Below are 14,424 nucleotides of genomic sequence, written 5' to 3'. Positions count from 1 at the left end.
TAACCTAGGGTCTAGGTCATGCTGCCTCCACACAGACTGAATGCTGATTTCCGGTCCTGCCTCCACACCCCAGAGTCTGCTTACAGCTATCCTTGTCATTTAAGGGAACACTGTTCAGCTCTCTGTCTTTGGGGAGGTTTTAAATGGCCTGAGAACTGTCCACCAGAACAAAATGGCAGTGGTGATAAATAATGGATCAACTGTAGCTATTTTCGATGGAGGAGGTGCTTTTTCAGTGGTGCCATTTGGAACGGGTCTCTGTTCCGTTCACCTTCCATCTTCGAATAATGGGACCGTGTTGTCTCTCCCAAGCTTGTCTGGGATTCTTCTGTTTCTTAAGAAAGGTTTCCAGACCACACCCAGGCTCACAAATGATGTGCTTTGGTCGTCCCGAGCAGAAGCCGTCCGTTTCTCGAATGGCTTTACCGACCCGCTCCACGGCCCCTGGCTCCTTCCCTTGGCCTTCAGGAGTTTCAGAGCCTGCCCTCCACTCTGGGCTGTGCAGATGCCTCCTCATCTGCCTTTGGTCCGCAGCCCTCGGGGCGGTCACCTTACCTGGGCAGGTATGAGTCTCCACCCCTCAAGCTCACCCTGAATTCTCAGAAACAGGACAGGGGCCGAGAGCCCTCCCTGGAGAGGATTCTAACACTCTTAGGGAAAAAACAAGACAAACAAACAAAGAAACCCTGACATATTGGAATGGCTTCTTTATTTTGTCTGCTCTTGGACTTAAAATTTTTTGTTTGCTTGCTTTAGGTGTGGAGGGGTGGTTTGGAGAGGCGGCATTTCCCACCGTGCTGGGAAGTACAGACTCACCGGGCCCGGAGCCCAGGCAAACGTTGTTCACTGTATCTTCCTGCCCCTACAGGTTGGGGCTCACAGGTGTTTCCTTCCCGCTCACAGGAAGGCTGCAGCTGGTGAAATAATTTACGTTTCTCTTCTCTAAAAAAAAAAGAATCAGGTGGGGACATTCCTAACTCACCTGGAGAAGAAACCTCCATGTCGGCGCCCGATGCAAACCAGCGGCGTCCTGCCCGAAGCCGGAGAGCCCTGGCGCCCCTGAGGACGAGATCGAGGAGCGACCCTGTGCTCCACCACTCGGCGGACAGAGGTGATGTCACGCCCCGGGCTCTTTGCACAGCCCCCGTGCGTTTGCCCAAAAGTGCCTGGTGAAAGCGGGAGGGGGGCTCTGAGTGCCCACCACCCTGCAGTTTAAGAGATGTCTCGAAAGAGGTTAAGAGGTCTTGGGGAAATAAGATATTGTGCACGTGCATTAGGAATATATATTTGCCACATCTTTATTTATTGTATTTTTTGTGTGGGGGAGAGCACAAGTGGAGAGGGTCAGAGAGAGGGGTACAGAAGATCTGAAGCAGGCTCTGCGCTGATGGGCTGACAGCAGCAAGCCTTATGTGAGGCTTGAATTCACGAACCGTGACATCATGACCCGAGCTGAAGTCAGGAGTTCAACCAAATGAGTCACCCTGGTGCCCTGTCTGCCACATCTTTTAAGATTGGTATTGAGTTTTTTCAAGTCATTGTTAGTAAAAGCATTTGGTTGCACATGACTATGGACTTTGTAGTATGTGAAGAAAGTAATGCAAACGTGGCTCTGCTTTCCAGTCACTCACAGTCCTGTGGAAATAAACCTTCTCTCTCAAGGAAAAAGTTAAAAGGCTATATTTTTTTTTTACGCCCCCCCCCTTTCGATTTATCTTTTTTTTTAAATTTTAATGTTTATTTATTTGGGAGGCGGATTTGGGGAGGGGCAGAGAGAAAGGGAGACACAGAATCTGAAGCAGGCTCCAGGCTCTGAGCTGTTAGCACAGAGCCTGATGCAGGGTTCAAATCAATAAAACACAGGATCATGACCTGAACTGAAGGCGCATGCTCAACTGATTGAGCAACCTAGGTGCCCCTTTATCTTTTTTTTTTTTTTTTTTTACTGTGTAGGAGTACTTGAGTTATTTAAATATGACCTGTTTTGAGAACTTTAGACAGAGTGAGGCTCACTCCAGTTTTCTCCCTCTCCATTTTGAGTTTGTGTATAGATGTTATTTGAATAATTTTAAATTAAAAAATTTTTAATTAAAAAATTTAAAATAACTTTTAATGTTTATTTTTGAGAGCGCACATGCAAACGTGTGCACATGGGCAGAGGAGGGCAGAGCGATGGAAACAGAGGGTCCAAAGTGGGCTCCACACTGACAACAGAGAGCCTGATGTGGGGCTCGAACCCACGAACCACGAGGTCATGACCTAAGCTGAAGTCGGATGCTCAACCAACTGAGCCACCCAGGCGCCCCCAAATTTTTAAAAATTTTAGAAACTTAAAATAATATTGAGTCCTTTTTCTGAATACATGAACATCTCCAAATCGCTCTTCGTTGTGGAAAACTAAAAAATAAAGAAAATAAAGAAGAAAGTGAAAACCCGGAAGACTGCCAGTACAGGCCTCTTTTGGTGACCTGTTCTAACAGGTGGCCTAGGCTCTCCTGACGCTTGATGCACATATGACTTTGCAAACGCTCTTGCCCTCCTCTCTGTGGGGCCCCGTGTTGTGCCCCGCCCGCCCCCCCCCCCCCCCCCCCCCCCCCCCCGTGGGCCCTTGCAGTGTTGGCTCTGTCCCTCTGACAGCCTGTGTTGTTTGCCACAGCTCTGGACTGACCGTGTGGGAGCCAGAGAGAACACTCCTCTTGTCTTCTGCGCGGGGAGGAGTCCCGCCGCCGGGGACTGAGCTGCTCTGCAAGCCCACAGGCCGGCAGCCTGGCCCCTCAGCTCCCCAGGCCCATTTCACTGAGGGTCTCTACCCTACCTGGCAAGTTGAGGACTCAAGCTGGCCACCTGCCAGCTTCCACGGGAGCTTGGTTGTCTGCACAGCTCTTAGATCCTTCCAGAACCCCTTCTCCATTCTGCAGTGCTGCAGGGGCGAGGATGACACGTGTTTACCTGTTGGAGCCCTCCATTGTAGAAGGGACCAGACTGCCTTCCGGTGACTGAGTATGCAGTCTGACTGTCCTCACACATGAGTGTCTGCAGGGAGCATTCCTGGGAGACTCCTGCTCTGTGTGGGGACATGCACATGGCAGCCTGGAGGATGGCCACTAAGTCCTGTGTAGAGCTCCCCAGGCCTACTTTTCTCCAGAGGAAAAGGGGTGCTCCTCTTCCTCCTCCTGTTCTCCCTCCTTCTGCCTCCTTTCTTCCTCGAATATCAAATTTCCACTTGTCAGGCCTTCACAGACTGAATTCTCCAGTGTGTACACTGAGGGCTGCTGGCTGGCTGACGAACACGTGGAGACCAGGTCTGAGTTTCACTTCACGCACTTGATGGTACAGTACTGTTCTGCTGGTCCCGAACCCCTTCTGATGTAGGTGGCCTTGAAAATTAGGGCCTGCGGTGGATTTCCCAGGCCACTTACTGGCTTCTAGAATGACATGTGATTCTTCTGCACTTAGATTTTTCTTTCCAAAATAGTCAGCCCTAGAGCTACCTCACAGCCATGGTGTGAGCATCGATAAGTCAGCACCATGCCCTGAGGGTGTTTGGGGCAAAGGTACAGTCAAAGGGAGCAGAGCACGCCCTTCATCCCACGGTCTTGTCTCTCCTCCGTCTAAGTGGCTCCTTCATCCTCCCCCCTTGGAACATTCTTTCATCAGGCCAACCATCTCTTTTCCTGCTCGCCCACCCATCCCCACGTATCGGTCATTACCCCACGAAACCGTTGCTCCGTCGCAGTTTGCATTCTGGATGCTCCTCTCAATCATCTGTCTTTAGCTTGGTGGTTGTGTTTTATGTGGCACAATAAAATATTTGGGGACACGTCCTATTGGAACTTCAGGGAATAAGCTTGTATCATTGCTGTTGTTGTTTTCCCTTTCCTTCTGCAAGACGAAAAGCAAGATGTGCATGGTCATTGGCATTTGCAACGTGCTTTCCACGCCGAGTTTAGTGGCCCGTGCTGTCTCCGTCCAGGCATGCGTTCACGGGGGCGTGGCCAATGGACACGTATGGTTTGTCTCTGCCCACAGCTGCCCCCGTGCTCAGCTGTGAAGCCGCCACGCAGACAGAGGGAAGACCGCAGCTCGCCACGGTGACCTTGAGGAGAGGTCTGAGATGCAGAGCATTGCGATGCCGGCCTCAGTCCCTGATCGATTACAAGTCCTACATGGACACTAAGCTGCTGGTGGCCAGGTTCCTGGAGCAGTCCTCCTGCAGCATGACCCCGGACATTCATGAGCTCGTCGAGAACATTAAATCTGTTCTGAAGTCCGACGAGGAGCACATGGAGGAGGCCATCACCAGTGCCAGCTTCCTCGAGCAGGTAGTTTGGCGACTCAGCTTGGGCGTGAGTCAGAGAACTTGTTTCCATAGCAGCTGACGCAGTTTCTCTGATTTCCTGTCCAAGGCACAGTGTCCATGGTCACGGTATCAAGCGAATGGGTGTTGTTAGGGGAGGGAGAGAGGAGAAGCAGAAGCACTTTATTTTCTGGTGGGGTGACTTTTCCACAGGCTTCTCGGCCCAGGGAATGAAAGCAATTTTCTTCGGATGTGGAAGCACACCTGGGAAAAGATAGGGGTGCAGCTCGGGCAGAAAAGCACGGGGTCTGGGCATTGATAGGGCGTGGTTGCTCAGCCCTGTGGCAGCGATGGACACACATGAATTTTAAAACTGGCAGGATTCTGGGAGCTGTTGATACTCCCATGAAGTATTGGCAAGATACCTAAACCAATGGACTTAAAGGAATAAATGCCTTTTCCTCTCCATAGATTAAAAAGCACAAGGCAATCCTCTAATCCAAAGTCACCCCAGTGGAAAGATAACATTGGGCAAGTAACATAATCCATTTGGGCGTCAGTTTTCTCATTTTTACAGTTTTATTTGATGATTTATTTTAATGTTTTATTATTTATTTAGAATCCCAGGCAGGCTCTGCACTGTCAGCACAGAGCCCAATGCAGGGCTCAAACTTATGAACTGTGAGATCATGACCTAAGCCAAAATCAAGAGTCGGACCACTTGAGTGGTCCCACCCAGGTGCCCCAGTTTTCTCATTCTTTAGGAAGTGAAGCGTTGGCCTAGGTGGTCCGCACACCTGCACCTCTGAATAGCTAGGGTTTCCTTCTGGTGAGAACTGGGGAGGGGGCACAGCTTTAATCAGCCACCTCTTGTAAAAGCCGTTACATCTGAGGCATTCACTTTGTTGCCCCTTGTATGAAGGCGCGGTTGCAGGTCTCAGAGCACAGTGCCTCCGGGTGCTACCTGTGTCTGTGTGCATCAAGTGCCCGACACATACATAGGGCTGCTGGGCCCCAGGGAAGTTGCCACAGGGTCCTAGGTGAGTTGTTTTTTTGTTTCTTTTGGGGAGAAAGACAAAGAGTGTGAGTGGGGGAGGGGCAGAGAGAGAGGGAGACAGAATCTGAAGCAGTTGCCAGGCTCTGAGCCATCAGCACAGAGCCCGATGTGGGGCTCAAACCCACAAATGTGAGATCATGACCTGAGCCGAGGTTGGACACTTAACTGACTAAGCCACCCAGGTGCACTAAGTTTTTAAGGCAGATTGAGTGAGTCCCTCCCTGCTCCCCTCCCTTTCTGTTTCCCCTTTCTACCTGCTGGCCTCTTTTTACAGAAGCCAGTTTCTCTTCTGGCCCCTCAGGGGACCCAGGGGGAGCCGAAGAGCAGTCCTGATTACTCCCATGAGCAGGTACAGGAACTGCAGATCCTCTTGTTGGCTGCTTTCTAGCTGAGTGGTCAGCCAGTGGTCTTGGGTCAGGCTGTCGTTAGTGTCTGTGTAGGGGAGATATTTACATCCTCATACCCCTGGCCCTCGCCGAGGTCACCCCCTGCTTCTTTCCCTCTGTCCAGCCCCAGTAGCCCGAGAACCAGAGCTCGGATTTGGAGCCGCTTGTCCAAGGCTGCCAGGCTCTAGGGAGGTGAGAGCTGGGGTGTCTGCCAAGCCCTTGGTGTGGATCTTCTGCTCAGGCTTCGATGGAAAAGAGCCTTGGGGAAAAAGAACAAGCATTTACAGTTCAACGGACGCCATCACTACTCATGTCTGTCGGGTCTTTGGGCCGAGTCTGGAGAAAAGTTCAGGCCGTGGGATTGCTACCGTGGACTTTGGGTCAGCTTCTGGCGCCTTCCAGGAGTGAACTCCAGTGGTGGTGTGTCGTAATGCCACGTCCCTCCCCGGGCAGAAGGACGTGAGAACACGCGGAAGGAGAGCTTTTATTTCTGACTCTACTCAGCTTTGCACATTTTTACTTTTCTTAGTGTTACTAGAATACATTTTTAGAGCCATTTTAATTTTTAGCCATGTCGAAACCACTTGCCCTAATTGACACATAATGAGAGTTGACATCTATGAATGCTGAAGTTTTCTTTTTAACAAGAAAACAAAGGCCTTAGGGCAAGTATAATGACAGGATGGTAGCAAAATTTCGTGTCCTGTCTTTTGGAAGGATTTCCTTCCCATGACCCCAACATCTCAGAGCGGTACAAGCGAAACAAAAAGTCATCCGACTGATTGTTCTGTGGTGGTAGGTGGTTATCAAGTGCCTGGGTTTTTCCCAAGGCGCTAACAGTATGACAGGTCATATAGTCATGACTGTGCCACTTCTAGAAACTTCCATGTACGTACCAGACAGCTCTCCCTTCGTCAATCCCAGTTGGATGAGGAATTTCCTAGAGTTTTGCAGAAGCACTCATTTGCAGTCAGACCATTCTGAAGCATTCTTACAAGTAGATTGGCTTAGTTTTTATGCTGTTTATTCTGTTTCTTTTTTATCGAAGGGTTGTCAGATCAATTGGAAGCATCGTTGATTTTGGTTGGCATTTTCTAACCTCATTCTGGACTCGGTGCCAGAACTCAGTAGTTGTTAACGAACTTTGCACGCACATCGCTGTCCCCCGAGTTCTTGTTAGAACTACAGATGACGCAGTCCCTCTTGTTGCAGTTTCTGTGGGGGAGCTGGGAATTCAGGTAACAAGCTCCCCTCCCCAACAGAAACATGGAGACCAGGGTGTGAATCACTGTTTCAGGCCCCGGGGAAACTGGATAAAAATGATAAGAATGTTCAGTGTATAGCAAGAACCCACAATGAGTGAATCAGAGAGGTAAAGTGAGGCAGGTGGACAGCTGAAACCACAGAAAATTTGGGGAATTTCGTAGGAACATTAGTAAAGAGGCAGTCTTTTGAAAGCATCTGTGGAATCCCAGTGTGTTCCACGCTGGGAAAGCACCCCATTTTCTTTCCCAAAGCCACTGAGCTCCAGAGGCGTGGACAGATAGAGGCGGCAGGTTGCAGGGACCACATCTGGTGACGCTTAACGTGCCCTTCTCTCTCTTACTCTCCCCAAGATCATGGCCCCGCTGCAGCCCAGCACTTCCAGGCCTCACGTGCCGCCCTCCCGGAGGCAGCCTGGACTCTTGCACCTGCGGAGCTGCGGGGACCTGAGCACCTTCGTCCCGGCGGGGAGGCCGCGAGCCGAGAGGAGGCCCCGGCGAGCGGAGGCTGAGCGGCCCCACAGCCTCATTGGCGTCATCCGGGAGACTGTCCTGTGAGCCTGTGCGGCCAGGCGCCTGGCATCGGCCTGATGCAGGAAGGAAGGAAGATGCACCCGGAAGGCGGAATGATCCTCGCTGACCATGCGGTGCCCTGGCTGGGAGTTGGCCTGACTTCTGGGAACTCCTTAAAAGGGGGGCACGCTGGAGGACATTTGTCCCCTCTCTGGCTCCTCATTCTGCTGACTGAGCGCATTCAGGGGTGGATAGGCAGGTTCTTCCGAGCCCGACTGGCTTTTGGATGCACTGATCTGGAGGCGTCTGCTGGGTCAGCTGGGCAGAAAGTGGGCTAGTGATTCTTTGCCCACTTCGCGGCCCTGGCTCTCTTCCTCGCTGAGCGGCTGCCTCAGTGGAAGGATAGATGTGCTGGCTGCTCTTATAACTCTGCAGCCTGTCGCTGTTCCCTGAGAGCAGTGGGCACAGAAGCAGGACGATTAACCCCGATGTTTTCTGCACTTGTCAAGCTTCATTTTAGGTCACCCTCAAATCACAGTCTCTTTAGGAAAAACGGGAAACTCGTTCGGTGACAAATCGTAATGAAAGATGTTTTGGGAGAGGGTCTTGTTGATTCCATTTATCCGTGCTTGCAAAACTAGAGATGGCTAAGGCCCAACGGAGAATAAAAACGTGTACTTTGGACCTCTGGGCTCGGTGTATAACCTTTGTGTGTGCCTAGGTGGCCAGGCCTTTCCTTAGGGACGGTTGAACACTTGGAGCAGAGGTGGGCAGACCACCGAACCGGTTTAATCTCCAAAGCACCATCGCCCTGGGGTTAACAATGCGCCCTTCCTTCATTCAGCCAGCGCTTGGCTGAGCGGCTTCAGGGAGTTGCTTCCTTCCAGCTGGGCCATGAGCAACAGATCAGTGATTACAGTCTGCGGATTCGTGCTAAGAAGGAAGGGGGCAGTTCGAGAAGGCGTCTTTGAGGAGATGATGTTTGAGCGCGGCCCGACTTTGAGGGCCAGGAAAGGGTGCTCCAGGTGGAGTCAATGACCAATGCAAGCCCCAGCGCTAGAAGCCAATGGGAGCAGAGGAAGGTGGGCGGAGCCTCAGGTTGGATTTCTGGAGGCCAATGGGAGAGGAGAGAGGTGAGAGGTGGGAGGAGCGTCAGGCTTGCTTTCCTGCTAACAATGAGCTACTGGGAAGAGTTTTCAACAGGAGTAACACGATTTCATTTACATTTCAAGAGATGAGGTACAGCTGGAGAACAGTTTAAGTTGGGGTCTGAGGCTGTAAGAGGAGAGACCATCTTCCTTGCCGGGAACTGCTTGTGCTCCAGGGACTGCGTTAGGGGGTTTTCCACGCTCTCAGTTCACCTCCCAACAGCCCACGAGGTGGGTGCTCTTACTGTTCCCGTTTTACAGATAAGGAAGATGAGGTTCAGTAACTTGTCCAAGGTCACTCAGCAGGTCAGTGGTAGAGATGGTGTCCCCACCCCAGCAGCTCCTCCAGAAGCCACGGGCTCTCTCCACCTCCCAAACAGAAGCAGTCTGCATTTCCCGTTTCTTTGACGCGGCGCTTGCTGAGGCTTCCAGCTTGGCTGACGCAAGCCGACTCTCCTGGCTCCAAGTCAACGGGCCAGGCTGGAGTGGGAATTGCAGTGGGGTCCCTGGAGGGGCTGAGTAAGGAAGGGGGCAGGGGACCGTTTGGAGGCGTGGTTGGGTGTTGGTAGGGTAAAGTGACCCGCGAGACAGCTAGGGGCTAGAGGCTGGCCGGTTGCTCTGGGGCGGGCTGTGTTTGTGAAGGAGGTTGATGGGGGCTTCCCCACCTGCAGTTTCTCTGTTCTCCCCCATTCCCAGGCACTGAATTCTCCGGGCGAGCAAGTAACGTCTTCATTTCTCTAGAAGCCCTCGCTGTCAGCATTGAAGCTGCCCAAGCAGGAAGGGGCGGGGTGGGGGGAGGTTAGTCCGCTTCCCCCGGGGTAGGGGATGGGGGAGGGCCTAGCTTTCTCACCTCTCCTAGGCTCAGAGAAGGTAGGTGGGCACCCCGCGTGCCAACAGTATCTGCCTCCAGCCTTGGAGGACCAGTCACAGAGATGGTGACAAAACATCTTAAATGCAGTTATCAGAATGACACCAGGGGGTTGATTGATTAGCATGAGGGGATTTTTAAATACGTTTACACTGGTGATGTACACGATGTGCGGCTGGGCAGAAGCCTCGTATGGGCACCGTCGCCTTTGCTCCGGTGGGGAGTAAGAATGGGCTCCCCACTCCCTGAGACTGTCCTGGGGTGGATCAGGACACAAGCTGCTCCTTCAGGATGGCGGCGCCCGGACCTCCCCCTTTCATGCAAGCTGTGTGTCCCAGAGCCTGAAGGCCCAGTGCGGCTTTCCCAAGATTATAAACCGTCTGGTGCAGACGTGCCCGTGAGCGTTTGTGTCTGGCTGGCGGAATTTCTTTGAAGACCTGCTTTCTTTGGACCACTCTACCCAACGGTGAGATTAGGGAGGGGGGTCAGTGGTCCCCTAATGCCGCGAGGCTGCCCATATCGGCCCAAAACACCAGACATTTGCTGAACAACCACACTGGGCAGGTCCAGTCACTCTACACCCTCCATCTGCAGAAGCCACGGAGTCTCAGAGCTGAGAGCGGAGCTGCAGGGCACCCGTCATCAGGCTCCAGGACCAGAGCTAGGGGTGCAGGTCGGAGCTTCCCAGACTGTCGTCCGGATGAATGACATTTTTTCCCCTTCCAATCTGTCACAGACCAAAAATTTTTTTAATTTAAAATTTTTTTTACATTTTATTTTTGAAGGACAGAGAGACAGCACAGGCAAGGGAGAGTCAGAGAGAGAGGGAGACACAGAATCCGAAGCAGGCTCCAGGCTCTGAGCTGTCAGCATAGAGCCGGACACGGGGCTCGAACCCACAAACGATGAGATCATGACCTGAGCTGAAGTCAGACTCAACTGACTGAGCCACCAGGTGCCCCAAAAGCTTTTGAGAATTATAATAGACTCACTGAAAACCGTGTCGGTCAACGAGGCCTACCAACAGCAGCCTACCACAGACTGGGTGACTCGAGCCATGGAAACTTTATTTCTCACAGTTCTGGAGCCTGCCAAGTCCAAGATCAAGGTGCCAACAGATTCTGTGTCTGGTGAGCACATTCCCCCTTCCTGGCTTGCAGATGGTGACATTGCGCTGTGTCCTCATGTCGTGGAAAGGGAGATGGAGAGAGGGAGTCTGTTTCTCTTTGTCTTCATCTAAGGGCACTGATTCCATCATGGGGGCGCCACCCTCACGACCTCACCTAATCCCAATTAGCTGCCTAGGGCTTTGCCTTTGCCCTTGGCATTAGGGCTTCAACATACGGACTTGGAGGGACATGAACACTCATCCACAGCACTGATTGACCAGGAAAATGAAATCAGTAATGAAAAAGACCTAGAAAGACATAACCCTCCCCTTTAATTTTTTACAGCAGTTTGAGGTTGACAGCAAACTGAACAGAAAGTATGGAGACCTCTCCTACAGCTCCCGCCCCTATGCAGGCACCGTCTCCCCCGCTATCAGCGTCTCCCACCCCAGCGCTGATTTCCAGCGCTTGCCCTTGTCAGGGGCTGGGAACAAAGTGTTCTTGGCCTGGGCCTGTGGCCCGCACTCTGAGCCGGGCATGTCGGCATTCGTAGCCTGGCCCCAGTTTCCCAGTGTCCTTTCAGCCCCGAGTCTGTTCTGTGTGCGAGGCCCTGGGAGTAGAAAGACAGGCAGACACCCTTCCCTCTCACCCCCGTGTCCCTGAGGGTGCTGAGTGGAGGCTGCCGTCACAGAAGAGCTTTGGCAAGCCCCTCAGGATTCAGGAGACCTGGCAGAGGAAAGGGGTAGCTCCTGTCTGCACCCAGCAGCTGGGGAAACGGAACAAAGGGGCACATCTCCACCCTCTACTCCACCCCCCCCTCCCAACAGGAGGGTGCAGAAGAGAACAGTGAAGGGGGTGAGGGAGGGGCCCAGACAAGGGCATCTTTGTTTATGTGGTTTTCTCCCTGGGGCTGCTGTGAAGGAAGCCAAGTCTGGGGCCCAAAGGCACCAAGACTGCGGGAGCCATCAGCCTCTCCCTCACTCAGCAGGGGTGTATTGAGCTGCAGAGGACAGGCAGCGGGCCAGGTGCTGGGGAAAGGCGGCTCAGAGGGGAGAGGGGCCAAACAAAAAGTATATAAATAATAAATGTTCTGGTCACCTTGGAAGACTGAAGGTCCGGGGCCTGATTTACCAGAAGGATGGTTTGAAGGGATCTTTGATGAAACAGGTCCTGGTGGGCAAGGTTGGAGCCGCAGGGCAAAGCTCTGCACGCCTGGGAAATCATTGGAAATCGTTAAAGAAAAGTAATTCATGTCACCTGTTAAAGATGGTAAGGAAGACTTTGAGGAGGAACGGCAGTGGTGGTCTGCCGGAGGGGAGAGACCGGTCAGGCTCCACACTGACGACACAGGACAAGTGCCAGGGAGCAGGGTGGGGCCAGTGGATGGAAAATGACCAGAGGAGACATCAGGGCTGCGGGATGTTTGCTAGACCAACTCAATAGGACTTTTCTGGAAGCAGACCTTGTTGATCAGAATCCAAGGGTCGGGGGAGGGAGGAGGGTGTGTTTTGCTATACTGCCTCAGTAGGATCCTTGTTAAAACGAACTTGAGGGAGCACCTGGGTGACTCAGTTAAGCATCCAATTTCAGCTCACGTCATGATCTCACGGTTCATGATTTCAAGCCCTGCGTGGGGCTCTGTGCTGACAGCTCAGAGCCTGGAGCCTGCTTCCGATTCTGTGTCTCCCTCTCTCTGCCCTTCCCTGCTTGTTCTCTCTCTCTCTCTCTCTCTCTCTCTCTCTCTCTCTCTCTCTCTCTCTCTCTCTCTCTCTCTCTCTCCCTCTCTCAAAATAAACATTAAAAAAAGTTATATAAACAGAAACTGAGCAGACCAAGGACAGAGCTCACGATTGGAGACAGATCGGAAAGAGGATTAAGAGGAGCCAGTTCAAGTTTGGCCAAGGAGAGAGTCTTCCACAGAATCTGACCAGCACCTGAAAGAGCAGCTCTTGCCACACTGTGTCCTTGGCCTCAGGCATGTCATTATCTCAGCAGAAATCTTCTTCTCCTGCCCACACCTGGCAGGATCCTTTGTGTTTTGCCCCAACAAAGGAGCAAGGGCCAAAGTTCTGGATGAATCCTAGTTCCTCTCTCTTGAAAAGTGACTGTAGGTCCCAGGTGTCTGGAGAGCTTCCAGGATCTGCAGGTACTGAGCATGAAGGCGGAAGGATCCATTTCATGGTGGGAATAGGGGACACCTACCGGACAGGGAAGGCTCCAGGTGAGGCGGGTAGGAGCTGTTTCTCCCACTGCTTCTGTATCTGTTTGGTGGAGGTAAGTGGGTTTTCAACAAATCATAAACCACAATATCAGGGATATCGGGGACAGAGGCCTGCCTCTTCGTTTTATAGGTGAGAAGCCCAACATCCAGAGAGGTTAATTCTCTTGCTCAGGATCGTACAGCCTTCAAGTGTCAGAATTCGAGAACTTGACCTATGTTTTCTGCCTTCTGTCATCATATACACCTTATTCTTCTCTGGACCCCCCTAGCATGGAGCTACAAGAAGGTAAGGGAAACACACGCAGAAACTCAGCAGCAAGTGTAACATTAACAGCAATGTACCACTTAAAGATATTAATAATGTCTAAGATTTATCGGGAGCCCTTGCAGAGCTGTTGTATTAACATAGTTCTGGTAATCATCACAATAACCTTCCCAATTCACTAGTTCTTATGGCTCTACTTAATTTCCCTTGTCTAATTGCATGGGCTGATATCTCTAGTACAGTGTCAAACAGTGGAGATTCGTGCACACAGCCTTGCTTAGTTTCTGATCTTAGAGGAAATGGCTCTGATGCTTTCCCATAAAGACATTATCTTTAGGACAATTATATTTATGACATCATATTAAGGAAAAATACTATGAACTCAAAGTTCTTGAGTGTTTTTCCTTCCTTCCTCCTCTTCTTCTTTCTTCTTCCTTTTTTCTTTGAAGAGCTATTGAATTTTTCTCAGCATTTATGAAGATAATCATGATTTTTTTTGCCTAAATTTATTATTGTGGACTCTGGCTTTAATGGATTTGTAATAGTGAACCAACACTGCGTTCTTGAACAAATCCCACTCATTCACGATATATTATTCTTTTAATGTGATGTCAGATTCACTGTTGGTTAATATTTTATTTAGAAATTGTGAGTGATATTTATGAATGGTACTGGTCTATATATTTCTCTATACTGCTTCTGGGTTAGCTATCAGTGTTATGTTTGTTTCATAAAACACATTAGAAAGTTTTCCTTCCTTTTTGGTGCTGTGGAACATGTTAGGAGCATAAGATTATCTGATTTGTGAAGATGTAGTAGCATTTCTTACAGAAACATCTGGATCTGGTGCTTTTCTGTAGGCTAGTTCCTTAATATCTATTTTTTTCTATGGAATTGGTCTGTTTAAACTTACTAATTCTAATGATGGTCAGTTGAAGTATCTTAATTTTCCTGGGAAATCACCCATTTCATATAGGTTTTCAGATTTATTTGCATAGAAGTCTTAAGTAGTCTCTCAGAATTGTAAACTTCTCTTCTGTTCCAGTGGTTCTTCTGCATGACCTTCTGTTTATTTGTGTTCTCTCCTATTTATCTTGACAAATTAGCTAATGATTTGGTTAGTTTATTGACTTGTTTACAGGATTTTGTCAATTGCATCTACGGTTTCTCTACTCTCTCATTAATATCTCCTTTTATCTTTATTATTTTTATGCCTTCTTTTGGTTTACTTTTTTCTTTTTCAAGCATTTTGAGCTGAAAATGGAACTCATTTTATTTTTATTGACAAATGTATGTAG

At 50.4% G+C, this 14,424-nt stretch overlaps 1 protein-coding gene across 3 annotated transcripts in view; it reads left to right on the top strand.

The window, feature by feature from the left end:
* FAM189A2 (family with sequence similarity 189 member A2) overlaps positions 1 to 8,206 on the top strand; it is a 64,014-nt gene extending 55,808 nt beyond the window's left edge. Inside the window, exons 9-11 of one of the 3 annotated variants that reach the window (XM_029920897.1) lie at positions 956 to 1,111; positions 4,030 to 4,322; positions 7,357 to 8,206. In XM_029920897.1, coding sequence (XP_029776757.1) covers positions 956 to 1,111; positions 4,030 to 4,322; positions 7,357 to 7,560 — 653 coding nt within the window. In that variant the 3' untranslated portion in view covers positions 7,561 to 8,206. The remainder of the gene's footprint in view (positions 1 to 955; positions 1,112 to 4,029; positions 4,323 to 7,356) is intronic. The other 2 variants (XM_029920895.1, XM_029920896.1) reach the window with 2 other exon arrangements.
* Positions 8,207 to 14,424: the final 6,218 nt, after the last annotated feature.

Source organism: Suricata suricatta, chromosome 13 (assembly GCF_006229205.1).
Source record: "Suricata suricatta isolate VVHF042 chromosome 13, meerkat_22Aug2017_6uvM2_HiC, whole genome shotgun sequence".
NCBI lineage: Eukaryota > Metazoa > Chordata > Mammalia > Carnivora > Herpestidae > Suricata > Suricata suricatta.
This window is presented reverse-complemented; position numbering and strand designations above follow the sequence as displayed.